The sequence below is a fragment of the Daucus carota genome, chromosome 2 (genome assembly GCF_001625215.2).
Source record: "Daucus carota subsp. sativus chromosome 2, DH1 v3.0, whole genome shotgun sequence".
Taxonomy (NCBI): domain Eukaryota; kingdom Viridiplantae; phylum Streptophyta; class Magnoliopsida; order Apiales; family Apiaceae; genus Daucus; species Daucus carota.
In genome coordinates this window covers 37,651,663-37,675,836 of record NC_030382.2, presented here as the reverse complement: position 1 = coordinate 37,675,836, position 24,174 = coordinate 37,651,663, and the positions used below count along the sequence as shown (strand labels likewise).

Genomic DNA, 24,174 nt, shown 5'->3' with positions numbered 1-24,174 from the left:
TTTGGGCCGAGCCTGCACGGCTTTGTTTTTGGGCACCTCCCAAAAGGTATCATTCTATTTGGAGTTGTTCTCGCTGCTTATATTCTAGATTTCTCCCCTTTCCACTACCGATGTGGGACAATTCCTAACAATAGGAACATCCCCTCCTGTAGATGGGCTAAACTAAGAATATATTATAATACATTTTAATTAAAAGACGTGGTTTAAAGATGAAACGGTGAAATAAAAAAATTCAAAAAACATTAATTCTTAAATAAAAATATATATTTCTTTACCAATTAAAAACATAATTATTGTCGAAATAAATTCATTGATTTAAATTTTTATGATAAAATTCGTAACAAGATAATGTAATATATAAATTCGACATGAATAACGAGTACAAAACATTAGCTACCATAAAAGATATTACCTACGTAGTACATGTCTCAAGGACAAGGACGCGGCTTTCAAGTAATACCGGAGCATTTTCTTCATTATTTCGGATAATTCTTGCCACAAATACTGAAATAAGATGAACATCACATTAATTTTGCAATATAAAATTTTATGAACTAATTTAAAAATACAAAGATATATACAATATATGATTCTAAAGAAAAGAATTATATTGAAAGATTAAAGATGATTAAAGTGTGAAGTGTGTCACACTGATGCTTTCATGTAATTATAATCATCATGCTCAATTTATACTTTATCGAAAACTTTATATCTTAGATCAGAACTCAAAGATCGGAACTCGATCAAAAATCAATTAAATCCAACATTCAATTAACTAATCCAAATATGTACAAACAAAAACAAATCCAAAATAAGAAGTAAATATATGAAAATGGCTTACCGATTATGCATGAATTGGACACAAATCATCAGACACATGATATATCGAAAAATATCATAACAATGATTGTTGTGGATGGCGTTGATTTAATTTTTACACTAAAAAGATGAAATGTTAATAACAGAAGCGGGTGGGAATGATAAATTAGGAAGGCGAGGCTGATGCGGACCGTAGAGTTTTACTTTCAAGCGGAGATAACAAGAAGAGGAAGGGATGGTGTATCAAACTAAGAATGTAGGATAGGTTTTTGTTCTAATAAGATGTTATTCCCGATATTCTCATGGGCCTTGGCAGACGCACAATTGAAGGCCCGTTAAGATGCGCTCATTTAGTGGATATCACAACTCACTTCGGTTCACAGTTATGTTGGATCGCTAATATGAAAAATTATCTAGGCGCTAGCTATTGGGCTTGCTAACCTAGGTTGTGTTGAAGACACAAGGCTGGCAATTTCGGGGATCAGGTCGGGTTGACAGTCGTGGGTCAAAAATTTTACCCAACCCGAACCCGACCCGAAATTTTAATGGGTCAGAATACCCAACCCGAACCCGACCCGCAGTACCCGCGGGTAATTCGAAACCGACCCGAAAATTAATATTTATTAATAAATATATTTTTTAAATAATAAATAAATATTATTTTAATCCAAATAAATTAATTTTTATTTAATTAAATAATGTTTTATTAAAATTTAACTAATAAATATTATAAAAATAATATAGATAATATAAATATATATAATATTTATATTATTTTAATTTTCATATTTATATATAATATAAATATATATATATATAATGTTTATATTATATATTAATTTTCGGGTCAATTTCGGGTAACCCGAATTCAACCCGAAAATGACCTGTTTTTTCTCGGTTGATTTTGGGTCAACCTGAATTTGACCCGAACCCGAAAAACTCCAACCCGAATTCGTATTTTACGGGTCGAATTCGTGTCGGGTCCAATATTGCCACCCCTAGAAGACACTCCATACTTGGACTCGTTGGGACTACCTCGCTTTCTCACTTCAAGATGACCCAGGCTGGGGAAGTATATTTCGAGCATGTTTGTCCGGTTTAAAGCCGGGACTTAAAATTGTTTTCAACTTTAGGCTGGAAAATGTCCATTTGTGTAATATATTGGTAGCCGACTTCAAGTCAGAAACTAACTTAAAGCCACAAGTTAGTTTGAGGTACTTTTTCGGTGAGTTGAATTTTCAAAACTTTTTTTTAAAAAAAAATTACTCATAAGACATAAATTACCTATAAATCACTTTTATTTCTATTATAATATTTTTAATAACTCATAAGTCCTTAATAAGTCAAAATTACTCAAACATATATTTTAAACTCCCAGCTTATCACATAAGTCACGTTAAGTGATAAGTCATGAAGTCCGGCAAACGAGCTCTTATAAATAAAGCTAGCTAGGAAATTATTGACTCACACTAGAAAAGCATAAAGGAGGCACAAGGACAAGGTGGAGAAGTGGAGAGAAGCCCTCGTAGAAGTTGGCAATATTCTTGGAGAACATGTAGAGGGGTAAATTTTCCGATTTTTCTCAATTATTCAACAGTTCATACCTTTATAAAATAGTTTCTTTCTATAATTAGTTCAGGAATGCTATACTTGTCAACCTGTGTCAAGACATATTATTGGATTTATGGATTGTTGTATGACAATGTGTTTGGTTTTTCGGTAGGCAACAGAGCACTATCATCCATAATACCGTGAAATTGTTTAGGGAAACACTGGCTGCCAAGTTCCCAGAATGCCGGCTATTAGAGCCTGGAAGATCAGTTTTATGAGGAAGTTCTTCATTCAACGTCAAGGTAATTCTTTACACAACGAGTGCTAACAATGGCCTCGACGCAAATGGGTGGGCAAAGAAGGTTCTGTTGAGTGGAAAAGTTGTATTTGAGGAGAGAAACTGTTCAAAACAGCCAATATATTTGAAGGTGCTACAAGAGCTGGTGGGTAAAGAAAAAGCTTATGTCGGTATTCAATATGCTTTATGTCACCGAAAGAGGAGTGAAAAGCCTTCCATTTGGCAGGAGTCCAACTAATGGGGGAGGTTTCTAAGACTTCCCTGGCATAGAAGGTTTTGTAAAGCTATTGTCTTAGGTTTATTCATTCATTTTCGTCATATTTTCTGCATTGTAGAGCTATTCACTTGGAGAAACTATTGCATCAGTTTAATGGTTGATGAATGGGTACATTAGATTTTTCTTTATATTTCAGCATACTCATTGTAGAATGTGGAAGTCTAATAATTTCTTGTTGAACTTGTATGTTCATAGCTCATTGTTTGACAGATGCTATGTTAATTATGAAATGTTGTATCTCGAAATCCAAAATATTTGCAAAAGTCAGATAAAAATGAAAAAGGAAATTCGGGATTTAAACTATGTTATTCTATGTGTAGTCGAGTGAGAGATATCATATACCTCACAACACTACTGTACTCTGTAGAATCACAGAACTTATAATATATCCTTTGGATAATTTGATGTTAGCTTCGTCATCGTCAAAGTGTTCTGCTAAAAAACTTTGCTTGTTTAATTTTGGAAGGATGCAAACAAATTGGATCTATATGGACCGTGTCGATTCTCAGGATCTAATAGTTTCCCAAACCTTTACTGTAAATTAGGTGAAGTTGTTGTAAGCGAGTGGAGAACACCAGGATCTAATAGTATTATCGGCTCATTTCAGGATGGGGCTAAAGAGCCCCCATACCCCTTGTTGGCTCTTGCATTAGTCAATGCTCAGCTGTCACCATTATTCCGTTAAACATTATCTTCAAATTTTTTTAAACGCGTTAGAACTAGAGACCTGACTTGGCCGACATGGATGCATAATGCATGCATCTGATCTCAGTCCCTCCATAAAAATGAACTCTGTTATTTTATACATAAAGAAAAACATCTGCTCCTTCTACTTGCCTCTTCCTTTGTTTCTTTGAATAATAAGCACTTATAGTTAGTATATCATTGAGCTCAAAATTCAACCTTATTTCAAAGATTTGTATTAATTTGTATTGTGACTTTGTGCGAGGCCTTTATAGTTGACTTCCCTCGTCAACTTCTTTAGAAGGTAACTAACGTTTTCTTTTGCGTAGCAACTACTTGGAAGTTACCTAACTTTCGCTTCCAATTTCCTATAATTTCTGTATTAATCTGGAAATCTTGTTAGAATTACCTCTTCTCATACTATCTAAAGTATAGATTAATTAACCATGTTTTAATTAGTTGCAGATTTCTAATCCCTCATACCAATTTGATTCAGGACAAGTTAATTCACCATGGCTCAGGATGCCTCGTTCTGTCATGTCTTCTTGAGTTTCCGAGGGGAGACCCGCAACAAGTTCACATGCTTCTTATACGAGGGACTGAAAGCAGAAGGATTTACAGCTTTCATGGACAGAACTGCCATACGTGTTGGAGATGAAGTAGATTCAACAATCAAAGAAGGGATCAGAAACTCTATGAGCGCCATAATTATATTCTCTCAAAATTATGCCTATTCTACGTGGTGTCTTGATGAACTTGTTCTTATCCTTGAACGCAAAAAGAACTCTAGGTATTTTATCATACCAATTTTTTATGAGGTTGAAATTTGAGATATTAAACACCAGCTCGGGAATTATGGCCTTACGCTTGAAAAGCATCGGGGCGAGGCACAATGACAAGGTGGACAAGTGGAGAGAAGCTCTTGCAGAAGTTGGTAATATTCATGGACAACATGTAGAAAGGTAATTTTTCTTCCTTTTCATCACTGTGATTTTATGTTAGACTCTAAAATGATACTTTTCTCTATGGAATTGTTACACAATATTCATTTGTCTAATTTGTTTTCTGCAATAATTTGAGATCTAGAGTTGGATCACAGGGCCATGGTAGTAGAGTCTATGGACCTAGGCGCAAATATGCACCTGAGTTTGGATGATAATATGTTTCATTTATCACTTTCAGGCTGCAGAGCACCTTTATCCAAAACACTGTGAAATTGCTTCGAGAGAAATTGGCTGCCAAGTTCCCAGAATGCCGCCTTCCTACACTAGAAGGTCCAAGTTCACAAGGCAGTTCTTCGTCATCAATGTTGAGACCTAGGCCATCTAACGACAAGGTGATTCTTTACACAATTAGTGTTAATAATGGCCTAGGTGCAAATGGGCTGGTAAAGAAAATTCTGATGAGTGGGAATGTTGTATTTGTGGAGCGGAATTGTTCAAAAGAGTCAGAGTATATGAGAGAGCTAGAAGAGCTGGTCAGTAATGACAAGGTAAGGTTCCCTATGGTGATTGTGAATGGGAAGGACTTGTGCGGAGCAGAAGAAGTGGAGGGCATAGATGATTTTGAGAAGAAGAAAAAGCTTATATCAGTACTGAATCATCTCTATCTTTCTAAAAAACAATAGAAAACCTTCATGACATGTTTTGGAGGACTTTAACACATCAAAGTAGTATTCAGGACCAGTGGATCAATCGGAGATACTGTTAGTGGTTGTGCTACTTCTTTTTCTATTTCTTTACCATGTTTTTTTAGAGTTAAGTTTCATGTAGTCCACATATTTGCTGTAGTACCGTAGACCACGTCTGTTCTGCAACTATACAATGGCATAAAAACATTGCAAAATGTATGAAACTTGTTATTTTGTGAAATTACATTCTATAAATACTTACATCAATATTGTAATTGGAAAGTATGAAACATCTATACTATAATATAAAAAGCCAACATAGGTATAATTTGTAGTCGTACAAAATTTTGGTTTGGTACTCTCCTCTAAAACTAAAAGTCTACAACGATAGCTATTAAACAGTTTCATATACTAAAAACACTCCTTATGTATATTAACATCTTTTTAAATATAATTTATAATTATTTGAAAAAGATGAAACTACTGTTAATAACATATATTAATATTAAAAAAAATTTATAGATAAATGTATAACCAATTATAAATATACAATTTTGAATATCTTTTGTCTAAAATACATATAAATAATTAGAGACACTACTTTTTAATTATAACATATTCTACTCGAAATTTAACTCTAACGTGTTCTATTTCATTACAAACACGAAACCATTACGTAACATATGAAGATATATGAAATATGAAAATTTTGATTTAAAATTAATTGAATAATAAACTATCACATATTAATGTCAGAAAAATAATTATAGATAGATAATAAATTGTGAAAGCTAAATTTCCGTTAGAAGATATAATCAGGTGGTTAATATAATTTAACTAAAATCCAAATTATTAATACTAAAATACTAATAAAATGATGTTAAGATTTAATTTATAATTAATAAATTACGAGTTATATAAGCGCCCGTGCTTTGCACGGGTTAAAGGCTAGTATTATAAAAAAGAGTGATTGACACTTTGCACCCCTTATGTTTAGTTTAGGCGCTTTTTCGATTTAGTCTCAAACAATTTTTTTGGCAGTATGAACCCTAAAGTTTGAAAAGCGCTTCGCTTTGCACCCCTTTGACCACTCTCCGTTTAATTTACCATTAAAGTTAACAGATGTGGGGTTTACACTTTGCACCCGACAATTTTAATTTTTTTTTTCATGAGTATTTGAAATATATTTATTCATAAATGTAAGTCCTCACCCTTTGAAGCTGATGGCGCAGCTGTAACAGAATGCCTCTGTTGTGAAGCAGGCAAGCTCATCTACACAGTTACCTCAGCCTGAACCTGTTTTTCATGATGCTATAGGAGAAAACATAATTGGTCTAAAGCCACTTCCATCAGCAACAGAAGCAATTCAGCCAGTACCTGGTCTACACAATATCCGTGGAAATAATGGAGAGGACTTAACATCAATTTCTGCAGCTACAAATTCAATACAGCCGACGCCTGATGTGGACAATGTACCGAAAAATAAAGAATGTGGAGCGAGGTCAGTTTCCAAAGTTACACCGTTGGTCCAGCAAGCTTCAGGTATCCAAAATGTATCAGGAAACAATGGAAGATGCTTAATCCAGCTGGCCCCTGGTGTGAACAAACTATTGGGAAAGAAAGAAACTGACGCGATAATAGTTTCCTCCGCTAGGCAATCAACTCAGCCAGTGCCTGGTATGTACAGTGTATCGGGAAATATAGGATTTGGCCCAAGGTTAATTTTCTCAGCTGCAAAACCATTTCAGCCGGATCCTGGTATGTCCATTGTTTCAGGATTTAGTACAAGTGGCTCAAGTATAGTTTCCTCAGCAAGACCCCATCAATTCAGCCAGCTCCCAGTAAGTATGATGATATAACGAAGACTATGGAGGTTCCAGAATCACATTTTCATGACTTTGACAATGATAGAACCAAAGAATCATTTGCAGAGAACCAATTAAGTCTCAGCAGTTTACGATGAACATGATGGAATGCCACGACTATATGCTCTAATCCGGAAAGCATCAAAGAGGTCATCTAAGCTGCAAGTCAGTTGGCCCTACTCTGAAAGCAACATGGAGCCGGAATCATTAAAATGGATGGACTCTGGATTTCACAAAACCTGCGGAGACTTCAAAGGGAAAGTGAGGGCTTACATTTCTGAAAAATAATATTTCAAAATACTCATGAAAAAAAATTAAAAAATTGTGGGGTGCAAAGTGTAAACCCCACATCTGTTAACTTTAACGGTAAATTAAACTGAGGGTGGTCAAGGGGGTGCAAAGTGAAGCGCTTTTCAAACTTTAGGGTGCATACTGCCAAAAACAATTGTTTGAGACGAACTCGAAAAAGCGCCTAAACATAAGGGGTGCAAAGTGTCAATCACTCTATAAAAAATTATAATATGTTTATTGATGTATTTATCTCAAAAACAGTTGGCATGTAAATTGAAATTAAGATTCTCACCAATTGAGTTTTTCTATCATATCAAATTTTCTTTACCAATTAAAAACATAATCATTTGTCGAAATAAATCCATTAATTCAAAATTTTTATAATAAAATTTGTAACAAGATAATTTACTAAACTTAAAATGAATAACTAGTGCAAAATATTAGCTACCATAAAAGATATTATCTGCGTAGTACATGTCCTAAGGACGCGGATTTCAAGTCATACTAGAGCATTTTCTTCATTATTTTCGAATAATTCTTTCACAAAACTGAAATAAGATGAACATCAAATTATTGTTGCAATATAAAATTTTATGGACTAATTCAAAAATGAAAGATTTTACTCTCACGGATTCAAAACTTTACATATCATAATAAACTACCATACTAATTTTATTCTACCAAGGAATTGGTGAAATAGAAAACGGAAATTTTGTATAGAGCAAGAATGAATAAGCTGTATAACTCCATCAGGTATAGGAACATCCCCTCCGCAGATGGGCTAAACGAAGAATATTATCAATCTCCGCAGGTCATGTTTTTGTCTGAACAGAAAGAAAGAACTTTTTGCGGCCAGTGAATTGTATTATTAATTCACTGTTATTAATCCCCAAATAATATTTCGTGCCTCTCTTGAAATATATAATATTTACTTTTTTAGGCATCCCTGTCAATTTTTTGATCTTGTCTCTTGCCATCTTTTTACTGCTCTGCCAGACTTCTGTTCTGTCTCATCACTTGGCTCGAATCCATTTATTATAAATTTTCACCAAACATATGGCACCACAATTTATTCTTTATATCATATTTGTGTTGGAAAATGTGGGTACAAAGCCCCCAATTGTCAAGTCATTTTGAGCATTAAATTGAATGAGTCTCGCTTGTGTGTTTGTAACGAGTCAAGTTTGGATTGTGGATTCAGTTGTCAGAGCTTTCTAATGAATTTTTGTTCACTGCAAATGACTACCTAAGGAATTGATTAGATAAGATCATCCAAAGTTGCTTCGAAGTGGTAGATTTTAAAGTGAATTTGAGCTGACGTATACCAAGGTGTTTGAAAAAATAAATTCATTGGTCACTGAATTGTCATAATACAGAGGAAAAAGTGTCTACATATATAGCACCTTTATGTACACCAAGAGCAAAGATATAAACAGCAAACCCACAACTCCAAAACAGTCGTTTGTCCATGCCGACCCATCAAACTTGGTGCTATGGTCCTAAACTAACCAGAGCCGCAACTGATCCTCGAGAAGCTGCCCATGACAGTTCCTACAGTCCATCCATTCCAAAACAGAACTCTGTTGAAGTTGGTCCATTAAGTTAATCATTTCAGCTTCAAGAACGAAGACAAAGCAAGACGAACTGTATAATGAAATGATGAGAAGTATACAGATTCTGGAGTTCCATTGCCAGACCCAGCGGATGAGATAGCAGATGATCAAATTTGGAAGGAATTAAGACTTCACAGAAAGCAATAGCTCCAGATGTGAGTCATGATTCTCAAGCATTAAAATTGGGGTCAACACCTGTGGCTCAGAATGGTGCAAGCAGGCTCTTCGTGGGAGAGCTACACTGGTGGACTACTGATGCGGAAGTTGAGAGTGTTCTATCTAAATATGGGAGGGTCAAGGAGTTTAAGTTTTATGATGAAAAACGTGGTGGAAAATCTAAAGGATATTGTCTGGTTGAGTTTTATGACTCAGCTTCTGCTGCTGCTTGCAAAGAAGGAATGAATGGTTACAATTTTAATGCTTGACCACACATAATTATGCTACCTTCAGGGTGTGCACATTAACATTTCATCCCCTTTTTGAGAAACGCAACAAATATTTATATAAAAATAAAAAAAATTAGTCAATTTTGAAAACAAAATTATTTGCCAAAATAAAATCCATCAACTTATTCCTAGCTATGACAAAATTTTAACAAGACAATTCTTTAAACTATACCAAGTACAGAATATATTGAAAAATTAGTTAAATTTATATAGAAAAGTACCTGGAAGGCTGGCATCTCGAACTCCTGGATGAATAGTACTGGAGCATTTTCTTCATTATTTACGAGAGCTCTTTCATATATGCATGAACTGAAATAAAAAGAACATCATAAGTGAAAACTGTAACATAAAACATTAGTATTATTTCAAAAATATAAGATATATGCCATATTATGTATATGTTGGAAAATATCCTCAAATGACACTGAATACTAAATTTCTACTATTAGAACTCAAACATTGGAATCCAAAATTTTATATCTATCCAAACAGAAATAAATCTAAAATGTGAAGGAAAAAAATCGTCGATCGCTTATCATGTAAAATTAGGCAAAGTCTGAACGTCAAATAATTTGCAAGTATAACAAAAAAAATTAAGTAAACAAAACATGAATAAGATAGGATTAAGAAAAAGTTATGAGGCTTACATGTTTTCTAAGGATAATACGAGAAACTAGGCATAGATAAGGGTACACATCGTCAAACTCTAGTTCTAATTCAAACAAAAATATATTGGAACATGCATGTGAAAAAAAATATTTTGTTCATGGCTTACCTTAAAATTTTATGCAAAATATGAAGATTTAGATGTTCTGTACGCATAAGAAGAAAATTGGTTGAATTATGAGTAGATTAAATAAGGCTCGACTCAGATGTTTTGTAGTATAATACGAAAAATAATCAACGCATACATTGGATACAAATTAAACGCAAAAATAAAGATATAGTTAAAACATGGTAGCACTCAATTTGATATTATACATTTATCTTCGGCAATAACGATGTGGCGTGATAATCAAACACTAATGTGATGTTATAATCAAACACAACAGATAAGTGGGATTTGATCAAGATCAAAATGCTTTAAGAACGATTATATTTGTTGGGTTTTGGAAAGATAGGCTAATGGGATAAGTGTTAGCTTTGAAGGGGAGACATTGTGAGGATATAAAATGAAGAATGTTGTATAATTTTTTTATGTAAATATGTTGTATATGTATAATATTATAACTATATATTTATGTCTGTGAAAGAGATATTGTAACCAACTACAACTCTTATTAGACTTAAAAGCTTGAAAGCTTGAAGAAGATGAAGAAGAACTTGAGAGACTAGAGAGTGTTTGAATGTTTGAGGATAAATGAGAAATGAGAGAAGTGAAGTGAGGTTGCTCACTAGGCTCTCCTATTTATAAACTAGCTAACTCGTCACATGTAAGTGGACTAGTTGTGACGTGCCAGTCCAAGCCCGTGAAAAAAACCCAAAATTAGAAGTTAATAGAAGCATGTGGAAGAATGGCGAAGGGTCTAGATTCTAGTAGACAAAAATAATAAATTCATATATATATGTTAAGGCATATATATATATATATATAAATATATATATATATATATGTTTTTGTATTTCGAAGCTTATGAAAAGCCGAGAAACTAGAGCCCATAAGTACAAAATGAAGTATGATTTATATATACTTCAACATACCTTTCATATTTAAGAATTGGGTTTGAAACTGGCCCAATGAATTTGTTATCAGCCCAGTAGTCCCCTTAAGTAAAATAAATATAAAAAATATTTATTTAATAAAATTAAATAATTTTCGACTTTAAATCAAGTCGAAAATTGAAGTCAGCTCGAGGTCAAGCTAAATACGACCTGATTGGTCCAATAAGGTTTAATTTGATTTCAAATGAAATCGAAAAATATTTGCTACAAATAAAAAAAATATTAAAAATAAATGAATAAATATTATGTGTGTGTAATCCCCGAAGAGATTGATCAATTTCAATGAAGTCGAACTAAACTATCAGCTCGAAGTCGAGTGGGATTCGACTTGGATTGACCATTGAGATATAATTCGATCTCGAACTAGTTCGAAAGAAAATTACTACTCAAATAATTTTTTCAAAAAAAATTGAATTGAATAATTTTGAAGCATATTGAGGTCAAAAAATCTACCCATGTCGAAGCCCTAGGCAATTTCGACCTGATTGAGCCAACGAAGTCTAATTCGATTTCAATGAAGACGTTGCAAATAATAAAGAATTGATGTTGAATTGATTTTCCTAAAATATACAAATATGTATATTTGTGTGTGTGCAATATTTTCGACCTCAATGGGGTCGAAAATTCCTCCAGATCAAGCCCTCAAGCATTTAAACTCGTCATCTCATTGAGCTCTAATCAAACCTTAATGAGATTGAATTTTTTATAAAAGAAAAATGATGAAAAACAAAGAAAATTCAGTTGAAAATTCTAAAAAAAAATCAGAAAATTCTTGTTTTTTCAAAAAAATAATTTAGGAACAACTTATGAAATTCAGAATAATATTTAAAAATTTTCAAAATAAGTTTCTCAAACTCATAAAATTCCTGAAAAATAGGAATAAATAGGGAAATTTTCCAAAAAAATAAGAATTGACTCAGAAAATTCCATTAAAAATAAGGATAGATCCTTGAAAATTCTTATGAAATAGGAATAAATTCAGAGAAATCCAAGGGTAAGGAAATGAGCTTGGAAAAATTACAAAAGGTGGAATTAAAATCAAGAAAATGCATCTAAATTTGAACAAATATTTTATGGGCATAAAAGACGAACATGATTATCAGAGCTCTAACTTTCTAGAAAATATCAATGGAAACTCTCCTAATGTTTGGGGGACAAATGATATGGGCTAAAATAAAAAGCCCAATATTTAATAAAGGCCTAAGAAATACATGCCCAGATAAATCGGTCTCGTATTTGATTAATGATGCCTGTATATGTTTCACTAATGAGCCAGGTGGAATATTGAATCCACGATCTAATATCATGAATTGTGAATGTCCAAGGCCGAAGATTATGAACAACCCATTAGAGCATATCCAAAGATGATATTCAAATTTATTAGCTATAATAATTATGTAAATAGATTGTACAAGTTTTTTGCTAACACTAAAGATATACATTCGAATGATGTTATGTATAATTATGCTAAGCTAAAATTATACATAAAAGTTTTTCTAGTTCAACAAATCTATTGAAACAAACATGATTATCTAAAGAGTGATGGTTGGAGAGTTATTTTTTTTACATATCATGTAAAAATGCCACCCATGAGATATGAGATGACATATAGAGCTAATAGGTTTCAATCCTCGAAGATGCTTTATGGTACAAAACCACTTTAACTCTTGAAATTCTATATCTAAGAATCCTAGATGACTATCGACTGCTATCTAAATAGTCACATGGAGTTCTATATAAACAAAAACAGCTAGATAATGATTGAAATATATTTTAATTACAATATGAGCTTTGAAACCTAATTATACTCTATCTCTAACACCTGAAATATCTATATACAGGTGATTTTGATTCTTTACTCTGTGAAGATACGTATGCATCTCGTACGGACCGGTCAGAGTTTTGATACGTTTTTTGAGATATTACTTTTTGGAACTTTTATAAATGAAAATCATTTTAATGATTTTTTATTTTTGGATATATATTGTTAGATAGCTTTGATTTTCCGATATCGAGGTTATGGTCGACAAAAGGGTTCAAATTTATTGCGTCCTTGTAAAAAATGTCGGGGAAAATGTACCTTTTGTATATATTATTTTTGTTCGTAGTTTTGATATCAGTATGTTTTGAATTATAATATATAATTTAATATAAAAAATTTATTAAATTACAACGAAAATTAAAAAATATAAAACACATGCTTTGCAACAACTCTCGAGTTAAAACCTGCTTATAAATTTATCGAATAAATTTTTACTCAAAAAAACTGTTCAGGGGTGTACATCACAAGCACAACACACCACCAAAGTCTTTTAATATAAGTGGGTGTGGCAATAATATATCAGAAGGAAAACAAAAAAGATTGTTGTAACTTCTTAAACAGAACCGTCAAAGATTAGGCACGAAACATGGCCATTGTGTCGTGTGGATACAGATCATGAGTCTTTGTAACTTGTCTTAGAGGGCCAGAAATCATAAAGAAATCATATTCTTAGACAAATATTCAAAGTAAAGCTACCAAAAGAAAAAGAAAAATATAATCATAACAACATAACAAACCTCCGGCTAAAATTCCCCACATTCCCTCACTTTTCTCTCCCACATACTCAAACTAACCGACTCCTCTTGCACCTATCACACAATCTCTGTCATCAGAACACAAACAAACTCTACATATACATCGAACAGGCCTCCACAATCTTTTCATTCGCATGTTCAGACATGAAACTAACTCTGTCTTCTCTTTCTGTTCTTGCTTTCTTGGTTTTCTTACATGCTTCACCTTTTGCATCTGCAATAACTCATGATGACAGTAATATTTTCGAGTCTTCAACTCTGCAGACACAAGCGGAGAAGTTGATCAGGGGATTCAATCTGTCTCCGGAACATAAAATCAACATTGAGCCTAGAGGGTCTTCTTTTAGTACTTCTCCACGGCTCGTGGAGAAGAAGTTTAAGTTTGCTGCAGGGGGTGATTCTGGGGCCTCTGTCGAAGACTTGGGTCACCATGCTGGCTATTATCGACTTCCACATTCGAATGATGGAAGGTATGATTATGGATGATCATGAGATATTCAGTTTTTGTGATGTAAACTGGTTGTAAATAGGTGAACGTAACTATCACCTAATGCGCGACATAGTTAGTGGATTTTCAAGCTGTCCTACTTTATTAATAAGTTGGCGAAAAATAATTCATCATACAATTTGAGTTTCAATAATTTATTTCATAATCTATGTGCATCAGTTCATTAACATCACTTGGGACTACAATACTAATTATTCATGTAGGGCTACTTCAGATATTTTAGGGACACTTTTGCCTTGTAATTTCAAATGTTAGCTTCTTCTTTTTTTAATTTTATTTTCTTTCCTTGTATTTGATGGACTGGAATGACATAGTACTTTTGTGTAGGATGTTCTACTTTTTCTTTGAATCGCGGCAAAGCAAGGCGGACCCTGTTGTTATATGGCTAACTGGAGGACCAGGTTGTAGTAGTGAACTGGCGATGTTCTACGAAAATGGTCCTTTCCATGTAGCAAACAACTTGTCCCTTACCTGGAATGACTTTGGTTGGGACAAGGTATCACCCTTTTTAATCTTGATGTACATTACTTGAAATTGGGGAGGTGGTGATGATCAAATTCTAGATTCTCAATGATCACCGCTTTCAATGATAATGATATTCGCCTAAAATTAAAAAAATTACTGTGCTGTGCCAAATTTTTTTGCTGTCCAACTTTTTTGAGCTAAATTTTAACTTCTGATGGCATATATATGGCAGGTTTCAAATTTGATATATGTCGACCAACCAATTGGAACTGGTTTTAGTTATAGCTCCGATGATGATGATATTCGTCACAGTGAGGAGGGTGTGAGCAATGATCTATACGACTTCTTACAGGTTTCTTTCAATCTTCTATATAGAGAGAGCAGTACCTGCTATTTTAATTTTTATATTCTGACAAGAAGTTTACATGATATCAGGAATTTTTCAAGGCGCATCCACAATACGTAAAGAATGATTTTTACATAACTGGAGAATCATATGCTGGACACTATATTCCTGCTTTTGCTGCAAGAGTTCATCAAGGAAACAAAAGGAAGGAAGGGATTCCTATTAACTTCAAGGTATGCTGTAATTTTGTAAAACTATCTTTATTGTTTACATTTTCACGATTCAGGATAACATTGGATTAAGCGACATTTTACAGGGATTTGCTATTGGCAATGGACTTACTGATCCGGAGATCCAGTACAAAGCATATACTGACTATGCTTTAGACAACAAATTGATTAAGAAATCGGATTACAATGAAATTAACAAGTTGATTCCGTCATGTGAACGTGCAATCAAACTTTGTGGTAATTATGTCTGGCCTCAATTTGGAGTTTCTTAATTAGCACGCTTGCATAGAAGATTCAAGTTGTTTTCCAATTATCTCTTTGATTCGAATCTAATTTTATTCATCCTCACACAATGACGTAATTTTTTAAAATTCCAGATATATCTTTACTAAATCCTTTTTTATTGTGGCTTGCCTGTGTGATTCAGGTCCTGCTGATGAAAGATCTTGTTTGACGGCATATAGAATCTGCAACAACATATTCAATGATATCATGTCACTTGTCGGAAATAAAAATGTAAGAAAGCTAATCACAAATATCATTAGGTGGCCTAGCAATCATAAACAGAGGAAAATTGTTTTACATATTCAACTATAATATGAATCTGTGATATGTTTGATTTTGCAGTACTATGATATACGAAAGGAATGTGAGGGTGACCTGTGCTACGACTTCTCAAACATGGAAAAGTTCTTAAAACAAAAATCAGTCAGGGACGCGCTTGGTGTTGGAGACATTGAATTTGTCTCATGTAGTTCTGCAGTGTATGATGCTATGATTACTGACTGGATGAGAAATCTTGAAGTTGGTATTCCAGCACTTCTGGAAGACGGAATCAAGATGCTAGTATATGCTGGAGAATACGACCTCATTTGCAACTGGCTTGGTACATTAATGATTCAAACATAGCAAATATAAATTTCAATTGGCCTTGTGCAAAGAGACTGAAACAGTATTGTATTTGAATGCAGGAAACTCAAAATGGGTTCATGCAATGAAATGGTCCGGTCAGAAAGACTTCGTCTCAGCTTCAACTATTCCCTTCTTGGTCGACGGTGCAGAGGCAGGACAGATGAAAAGCCATGGCCCTTTAACTTTTATGAAGGTATATTTCTATCTCTAAGAGTCTGCATTGTTGATTTTCTGAATGCATTATCTTTTCGTCGCTCTTTCTGACAGCCGTGTTCTTAAAACCATTAAACAGGTACATAATGCTGGTCATATGGTTCCGATGGATCAGCCAAAAGCTTCTATAGAGATGTTAACAAAGTGGACACAAGGCAAGCTTGTGAAGACAGAGCAACAAAGTAGGCCTGTTCTTATGTAAAATCCTCAAAATACAAGGAAACTTTGTTCCAAATACATTTCATTGTTGTGTTATAGTTATGGTGAACATGGTTATCTGTCAGTACCTGTAAACAGGATTGTAGCATTCTTTTGTAACAAGTGCTGGGAAATCAGTTCTAAAGAAAATATGTACTCTATTTGATAGTGTGATTGTAAGCCATTGCTAGAAATGAAGTTGAAATAATGTTTTTTTCTTTTTAGTAATTTGTTGGAGAATTAAAATTTGGACCTACAGCTGAATATGAATTATGTAACTAAGCTATGTACTTGATATCAAAAAATTCTGAATAAATATAATTTAATTGATACTTTTTGTTAAAATAAGTTAATCGATAGTGGGTGCCAAATACCTAAACATCAAGACTAAATTTAGAGGTGGTCGGAGTTTTTGAAATGTTAAAAAAAATGGCCGAAACTTAAAAATAGCAAATCTGTGACATGATTTTACCACAGCTTTAAAATAATAACAACAGTGGTCAAATGCTGAATGCAATTATAACATAGTTTCACTCCTAAACTGCGATGTTTTCACTTACATTCACTTAGTTTTTTATCAACATCTTAAGTCTGAAAAATAAAATAAAAAATATATCAAGAAAAATTAACTTAACGTGTATATTACATCCACTAAAATACAAGTTCCCTTGCTTCCCACTTGGCTCAAAACCCCTAATCCCATTACAAACCTAATTATTAGAAAAACACTAATCATCTATAAATCGAAAACTTAATTTGAAGGTTCTCATTTTAATTAGCGGGTTGAAACAATTGTCGTGTATAAAATTATTTATTAAATACCTCTTTTATTTAGCTTTTTAATATTAAATAGAAACATATCAGATTTTTAATTAGAAAAACTCTTCAAAACAAATTTTTAAGTCAAGATCATTGTTTTAATTAATTAACCGCGAAACATCAAAATTAGATTATTATTTTAATCAAAGCTCTAATTTCCTACAATTATTTGGTCACACGGGTGGGTTGAAACTGCACGGGTTCTAAAAGGCTAGGGTTTATACACTCTCACACAGAGCTTCTGACCCTTGAAATCATCAAATTCTGGGATTTTAACGAAAAGGGTATTCCCATAACATGTCTGATTATTAAATTCTGCAAGAAAACTTGCATTTTATACATATCTGTGTGTTAATTTTTATTTCTGCATTGTGCAGTTAGAGTTCATCAATGGAAGCTGACAGGTATGCTTCTACATAAATCTGAGGCTTTTATTTTTGTTCTTGAATTGTACTTTTGTTGTTTGGTGTTATGAGCTTTTCAAATTTTGATAAAAGAAAGATTTTTATTAATATCATGCTGTTATATTGAGTTGGGTCTTTACCTTGTTTACAACTCCTACATTAAAGTTATACAATGTGCAACGAAAAGAATGGAATCGATTAAGAAATTTATAGTGATAAAAGTGATATTTTTAGAGCTCTAGTAACATCTTAAGTTATTGATTAATCTTCTTTAGAACTCTTAAAGATGTGAGAATAAGATGATAAAGGTGATATGTTGCTATAAAGTTCTTTAATTTATGTAACCTGTTAATTTTTTTATGGAAATTCTATGTATTAGTGTTGATTTAATATTTACAATGAAACACTTTCCTTGAAAAGCCAATAATTTAGGAGGTCATTTTGATGTACTTGGACTTGGGATGTGCTAAGAAACAAAGTACCTTACCAGAACGTTTAGTTTATGTCTTAGAGGATACAAAAATATAACTTCAGTCGGGGTCATGTTGCTCTGATTAGTGCCTCTGGTCAGAAACCGTTCTAGCATGCCGGAAACAAACTAACGAGTGAAATGATCATTTGTATAATTTGGAAACAATTAATCCAACAGGAATAGAAGGGCTTAATTATATTTGTTATAGTAAGTAGTGAACTGGATCGTCTATTAGACATTGGTTGATTACTTGTGAATCTATTTTGTTCATTTCAGGTTAAATTCTCCTCATACTTCAGCTATTATATTGGATGTGTTGGGGCATCAGCTGCATTTTTCACAGGTATGTAGGTCTTTGGTCATTCTTTGAACATTTATTCACCAAGGCATTCATGGCATACTAGTTTCAGCTCTGATTCTTGCCAATATTTTGCCAGAAAGTATTAGCTCTATGATGTCTACTTGCCTAATTTTGTAAAAAAATACAAAATAAATATTGTATTGAAAGGAAATAATAATATATCTATTGAGAGCAACTTCCACTGTCCACACAATAAAATGCTAGTTGAACTAACAAGTACAGGTTACTATGCGTATTTTAAAATTTGCACACATTGATTTAACATCTTTATATTCTAGAGTCATCTAGATGGCAAAGATAAAAGCATATAACTTCTTACTGTCATACAACTATATATATTATTTAAGTTTGTACAGTGAACTGTCGTTTTTTTCAGAATCTTTGCTTTTGCTTGATTTCACATGTATGAAGTACAGTGTTGTGTTCCACTTGTTTTTAATGGCTGGTTAAACTCTTTTAGGATCCAAATTCCAAACATCTTGGAACTACTGTTTGGGATGCATCAATGGTATTGGTCAAATATCTGGTAAGATACTAAACCTTCAGTATAATCTGCACTGATAATAATTTTTCTTAAAAAATCATCAAATTTAAGCTGTTGCTATTCAATTTTCTTGTATTTTTATAGTCGTAAAGAATTAGTGGTGAATCTGTTATCTTCTTGTTATAATGGTCTCTGCCCAAAACAGATGTTGTTCTTTATATGTGTGGAATCTTAAACAAATAAAAGACAGTCACCAAATATCCATCTTAATTGTATTTTTATGGTTATTAACCACAAATCTGATCTTATGTATCCTCCTCAAATTCACCCTTGTAATGTAGTAGCAGTGGCAGGCCTACATTGGGCCGAGCATATATCTCAGCCTACCCTGAAATTTGAGGTTTAGTATATTTTGTACTGACTGATATCTTATACACTCAGTTGGTCCATTGGTGTTCTGTTGTGAGTGAAAACACCAGCAATATACCCTTCTTTTCACATCAACCTAGTTCAGTTCAATTTTCTTCTTCTCATCTTCTATTCAGTTTTTTTGTTAGTTTAGCCCACTCTGGATTTTCATGTGTAGTAGGGACCTAGGAGGTGATTATCTTGCAATTGCTACTCTTCATTTTGATTGTGACCTGAAAATTATACTGCTGAAGTTATACTTCAAAAAAGGCTTAGCTGGAATTTTGATTTTTCTAATATGGTTGCACAGGAGAAGAATTGCAGGAAGGGGAAGTTTTGCCCTTCTAAGCTCAAAGGGAAACGAGTTGTTGAACTTGGAGCAGGTTGTGGAGTAGCTGGATTTGGTGAGTTCTGTTCAAGATATTTCATCTCAGTGTGGAATTTATAGTGATGTGATTATAGTAGTATACTGTACTTCATAGTTGTGTTTTCTTGAGTGGATTGGATAGTACATAGTCTGACTTATATCTACCTTCACAGGCATGTCACTGTTGGGATGTGATGTAATTTCTACAGATCAAACTGAGGTCTTGCCCTTGCTGATGAGAAATGTTGAGCGAAACACTTCCCGGATTATGCAAAAAAATCCAGATACAGGTAGCAATTAGCATGCATGTTTCTGGCATCTAGTTTTAGTTTTCGGTATTCATCTGATGCTTGACTTTGTAAATTAGTCTGCTTCTGATTTTGTAGTATTTCACTTTTTAGGTCTTCCTTTTATGTCTACTGTAGCTGTGTAATTCATACTTCAAATATAATGCTGGGATTTGTTTCAAAAAGTTAATCAATATATGTGGTGTCATCACTGGTCAGTGGTCACAATTACTAAAAATGTATTCTGTAGTTCCTGTAGGTTCTATCAACGTTGCAGAGCTGGACTGGGGAAATGAAGATCATATAAAGGCCATTGATCCACCATTTGACTTCATTATTGGCACTGATGTTGTGAGTTCCTTGAGTCCGGACATAGTTTGTTAAAGCGCATCTAACCCTGTAAGGATTTAGGATTATTCATATCATAATGATGCATATATATCAATTATGCCGACTAAGAGATATTTATTGGGTCTTAATGTCTTATGGCACCATAGTTGATATACAAGTAACTTGTTGTCTATTTCTAAATTATTACTACTTTATACCTTAGCTGGACAAATAACTTGTGATTAGTTGTTCTACTCAACTGTTTAGGATGTGTATAAGCATTGAAGAAGTTACCCAAATAGAGCATCAGCATTTTGTCCATGTGGATTTGAAAAAATAAATGAATATTTTTAGAAAACTAAGGTGTACCGGATTCATTTCTAGTGTTGTATATAACCTTCTTTTGATGTAATCTGAAATATTATTCTTGAATATAAATTACTCTGTAAGAATGTGTTTTTTGGAAATAATATGTTTGTGTTAAGTAAGCTCATTCAAATTTTTTTTTTTAGTCCGCAATATAGACTCTTATCCTTTCTTTTAGACTCGTATCCTTTTTCTTATTAATGACCATATAAAACTGTGACGTCTAGTTGAAATGAATTCACCTTATTTTCTGCTTGACTATTATTTTTTTGTCTGTATTGTGGGCTTAGATTTTCTCATGAACTACAGTAACATGACTGCTTTCTTTATATAGACTTGCATAATTGCATTGAAACCTAATAAGTTGGTGTTAAAAATAGCACAGTTCTGCTATATTTTTTTAGATCACTTTTTTTGGAGTGTGTTTTACGTTTTTATCTATCCAAGTTGATAAATAATTTTATTTGTTGACAAGGTTTACGCTGAGCATCTCTTGGAGCCGCTTCTGCAAACAATTCTTGCTCTCTCAGGACCGAAAACTTCTATCTTGGTACTAATAATATGTGAATGCAGCTCTCTTTATCCACTACCTTAAATAATAATTCTAAATGTTTAGACTACTTTTGTAGATTGGATATGAGGTTCGTTCTACAAGTGTCCACGAACAAATGCTTCTAATGTGGAAAAAGAACTTTGTAGTGAAAACTGTTCCAAGAGCCAAGGTATATACTCTTTTAATATAACAGGAACTTATTCATGTTATATGTAAGTGCAGAGTATGCCACTCAAAGCTGTATCTATGTGGTGCTGTAACAGAATTATACAGAACTTAATGTGATTATATGTTATAGAAATTGAGAAAGCCTGCTGGGGCTTACAAAACTCTCTCCAGTGCACTTTAATCATGTCACTATAAATTTGCAACGTTCCTGTTTTTTACTTGAGTGGTATCCATGCGCCAAATTTAGCATTCTTAGTGCTATCAATCTTGCACAATCCTAGTTGCGTACTTATATATAATTCATTTACCACATTATCCCTTACAGATGGATAGCAATTACCAGCATCCCAGTATCCAACTCTTCATTATGAGCTTAAAGCCGACAGAGAGATGCAAGACGATACAAGAAATGGATCAGCAAGTTGAGGAGATAGAAAATGGAGAAAGCAGTCAAGAAAAGGATCAAGATGATGTTGGTAGCAGTGGGGTACATGAAGTGGATAATGACAAGGATGGAGTGAAAAGTGATCTACTTGTAGGTCTCCAGAGTGGGCAGCTTAGTGAATGGGAAGCAAGAAGATATGGGTCCATGGCAGCTCGGCTTCTTCGAGATGTAAAGATTCCATAAATTAACCAGTTCAGGTATATCCCTTGAATGTTGGACCTACTTGTGATCGATGCTAAGCAAATCTGCAACCAGATGTGTTCTACAAAACATGTAACCAGCCTAAAGTATCTTCTCCTTGGCTGCTTCAAGTGCTTGTTCAGTTTGTATCACTAGTCTCCCATGGTTGCTCCTATAAATTGAATGGTCTTGTTGCCATAACTTTGGTTGTATGGCGCAGAAGCTGTTTTTATAAGAGACTTGAATATAATCCTTCATTAAACACTATCCAACTTCCAATATATCATGAGAATCATGTTTGTCATATTTGTACAAGACTATCAGAGAATTGTTTTATATGGTTAATTATTTCAGGATTTTGGTTTGATGTTGATATTGAGATGAAAACAAGTCTGAATTAAGATATGGATGGAGCTAAACTGGTGCAAACTAAAATACTTTTATTAAAGGCTTCATGTTATCAAAATAAACTGATTTCTGCTTTACAGTTCAAATTTGAGTTGTTACTGGATGATTTTCCTTCAAGTTTGCAAGCTTCAGAGCTCAAATATGTGCTGAGCTTCTCCACTGTAATAATGACATAGAAAATTTATTTCTGCTTCTGCAAAAATGTTATCGGCTGATTTTCTTGGAGGGAAAGTGAAAGAAGTCTTGGTTTAAACTGTAACTGTATAATTTCATTGAGCAAAAACAAAAAACTAGAAAGTTGGCAGCAGCTCTGTTTTTATTCTCCAAAATATTTGTCCAGCATTTGGAAAAGTTTGAAGTAAATAGATTCCACTTTTTATTGATTCCTTTACTTGGATACATTTGGGAAAGAGGATGCAAAATGTTCTCAAGCATTTTTTTTTCTCTCCGAATCTTTAGCTGCACTTGCAGAAGAAACATAGTATCTCTTTTGGTTTAATAACATATTGAGATCCCGATAAATATACATAAAAATGAACTATAAGTCTATAATTGGTTTTTACGAACGGTGAACAGAATTCGTACAAAACCATTTTTGTGTATGTTTGCTAATCAATCGATGTGGTGGTAAATCTGCAAGGAATGCTTACAGATTTAAACAACTCTTATTTTATAAAAAAAATATTTATATAATAATTTAAATATTTTATACTTAAATTTATTTTCATATTTTCTCCCATCTTGCTAAAAGTTTTATTTCAACTCTATTAATATGTCATTATCTGTTGTGCCTTATTATTTATTAGAAGTTGTTCAAATTCAGTTGTAGAGGGGTAGATTGCTTATAACATAAACAATCAAATACTTTTACTAGTATATGACAAGAAAAAAAAATACTTTTATTAGTATGAGATCTTTTGGAACGTGTTCAAAATCAAAATTATGTGTACAAAATGATAATTTTAAAATGGACAATATCTTACTATTGTGAAGTGAGACTTGTTTAATTAGCACAAGTGGAACTAGAGCAGACAAGGGTCTTCAATAGTAAGATTCAGCTGTAGAGGGGCAGATTGCTTATAACATAAACAATCAAATATTTTTACTAGTATGAGATCTTTGGGAACGTGTTCAATAACAAAATTATGTGTATAAAATAATAATTTTAAAATGAACAATATCTTACTATTGTGAAGTGAGACTTGTTTAGCTAGCACAAGTGGAACTAGAGCAGACAAAGGTCTTCAATAGTAAGATTCAACTGTAGAGGGGCAGATTGCTTATAACATAAACAATCAAATATTTTTACTAGTATGAGATCTTTTGGAACGTGTTCAATAACAAAATTATGTGTATAAAATAATAATTTTAAAATGAACAATATCTTACTATTGTGAAGTGAGACTTGTTTAGCTAGCACAAGTGGAACTAGAGCAGACAAGTGTCTTCAATAGTAAGATTCAGCTGTAGAGGGGCA

At 33.2% G+C, this 24,174-nt stretch overlaps 3 protein-coding genes across 5 annotated transcripts; all 3 read left to right on the top strand.

Moving 5' to 3' along the window:
* Positions 1-3,611: 3,611 nt before the first annotated feature.
* LOC135150651 (disease resistance protein RPV1-like) lies at positions 3,612-5,474 on the top strand. Of its 2 annotated transcripts, XM_064087368.1 has the most exons (4): positions 3,612-3,933; positions 4,126-4,419; positions 4,505-4,591; positions 4,812-5,474. In XM_064087368.1, the coding sequence occupies exons 2-4, from the start codon at positions 4,142-4,144 to the stop codon at positions 5,254-5,256; spliced, it is 810 nt and encodes a 269-aa protein (XP_063943438.1). In that variant the 5' UTR covers positions 3,612-3,933; positions 4,126-4,141; the 3' UTR covers positions 5,257-5,474. The 2 variants fall into 2 exon arrangements, with proteins under 2 accessions (XP_063943438.1, XP_063943437.1); XM_064087367.1 differs by lacking the exon at positions 3,612-3,933 and having other exon boundaries at positions 3,944-4,419.
* Positions 5,475-13,702: 8,228 nt separating this feature from the next.
* LOC108205852 (serine carboxypeptidase-like) lies at positions 13,703-16,869 on the top strand. Its single transcript, XM_017375946.2, has 9 exons — positions 13,703-14,243; positions 14,609-14,777; positions 14,979-15,098; positions 15,182-15,325; positions 15,409-15,559; positions 15,750-15,838; positions 15,950-16,208; positions 16,294-16,427; positions 16,527-16,869. Exons 1-9 carry the CDS (start codon positions 13,918-13,920, stop codon positions 16,647-16,649), a joined length of 1,515 nt encoding a protein of 504 aa, XP_017231435.1. The 5' UTR covers positions 13,703-13,917; the 3' UTR covers positions 16,650-16,869.
* Positions 16,870-17,639: 770 nt separating this feature from the next.
* On the top strand, positions 17,640-22,656 carry LOC108206638 (uncharacterized). Of its 2 annotated transcripts, XM_017377006.2 has the most exons (10): positions 17,640-17,748; positions 17,842-17,868; positions 18,617-18,683; positions 19,162-19,227; positions 19,904-19,997; positions 20,134-20,250; positions 20,498-20,598; positions 21,419-21,493; positions 21,573-21,665; positions 21,990-22,656. In XM_017377006.2, the coding sequence occupies exons 2-10, from the start codon at positions 17,855-17,857 to the stop codon at positions 22,290-22,292; spliced, it is 930 nt and encodes a 309-aa protein (XP_017232495.1). In that variant the 5' UTR covers positions 17,640-17,748; positions 17,842-17,854; the 3' UTR covers positions 22,293-22,656. The 2 variants fall into 2 exon arrangements, with proteins under 2 accessions (XP_017232495.1, XP_063943436.1); XM_064087366.1 differs by having other exon boundaries at positions 17,729-17,868; positions 20,507-20,598; positions 21,990-22,424.
* The last annotated feature ends 1,518 nt before the right edge of the window (positions 22,657-24,174 follow it).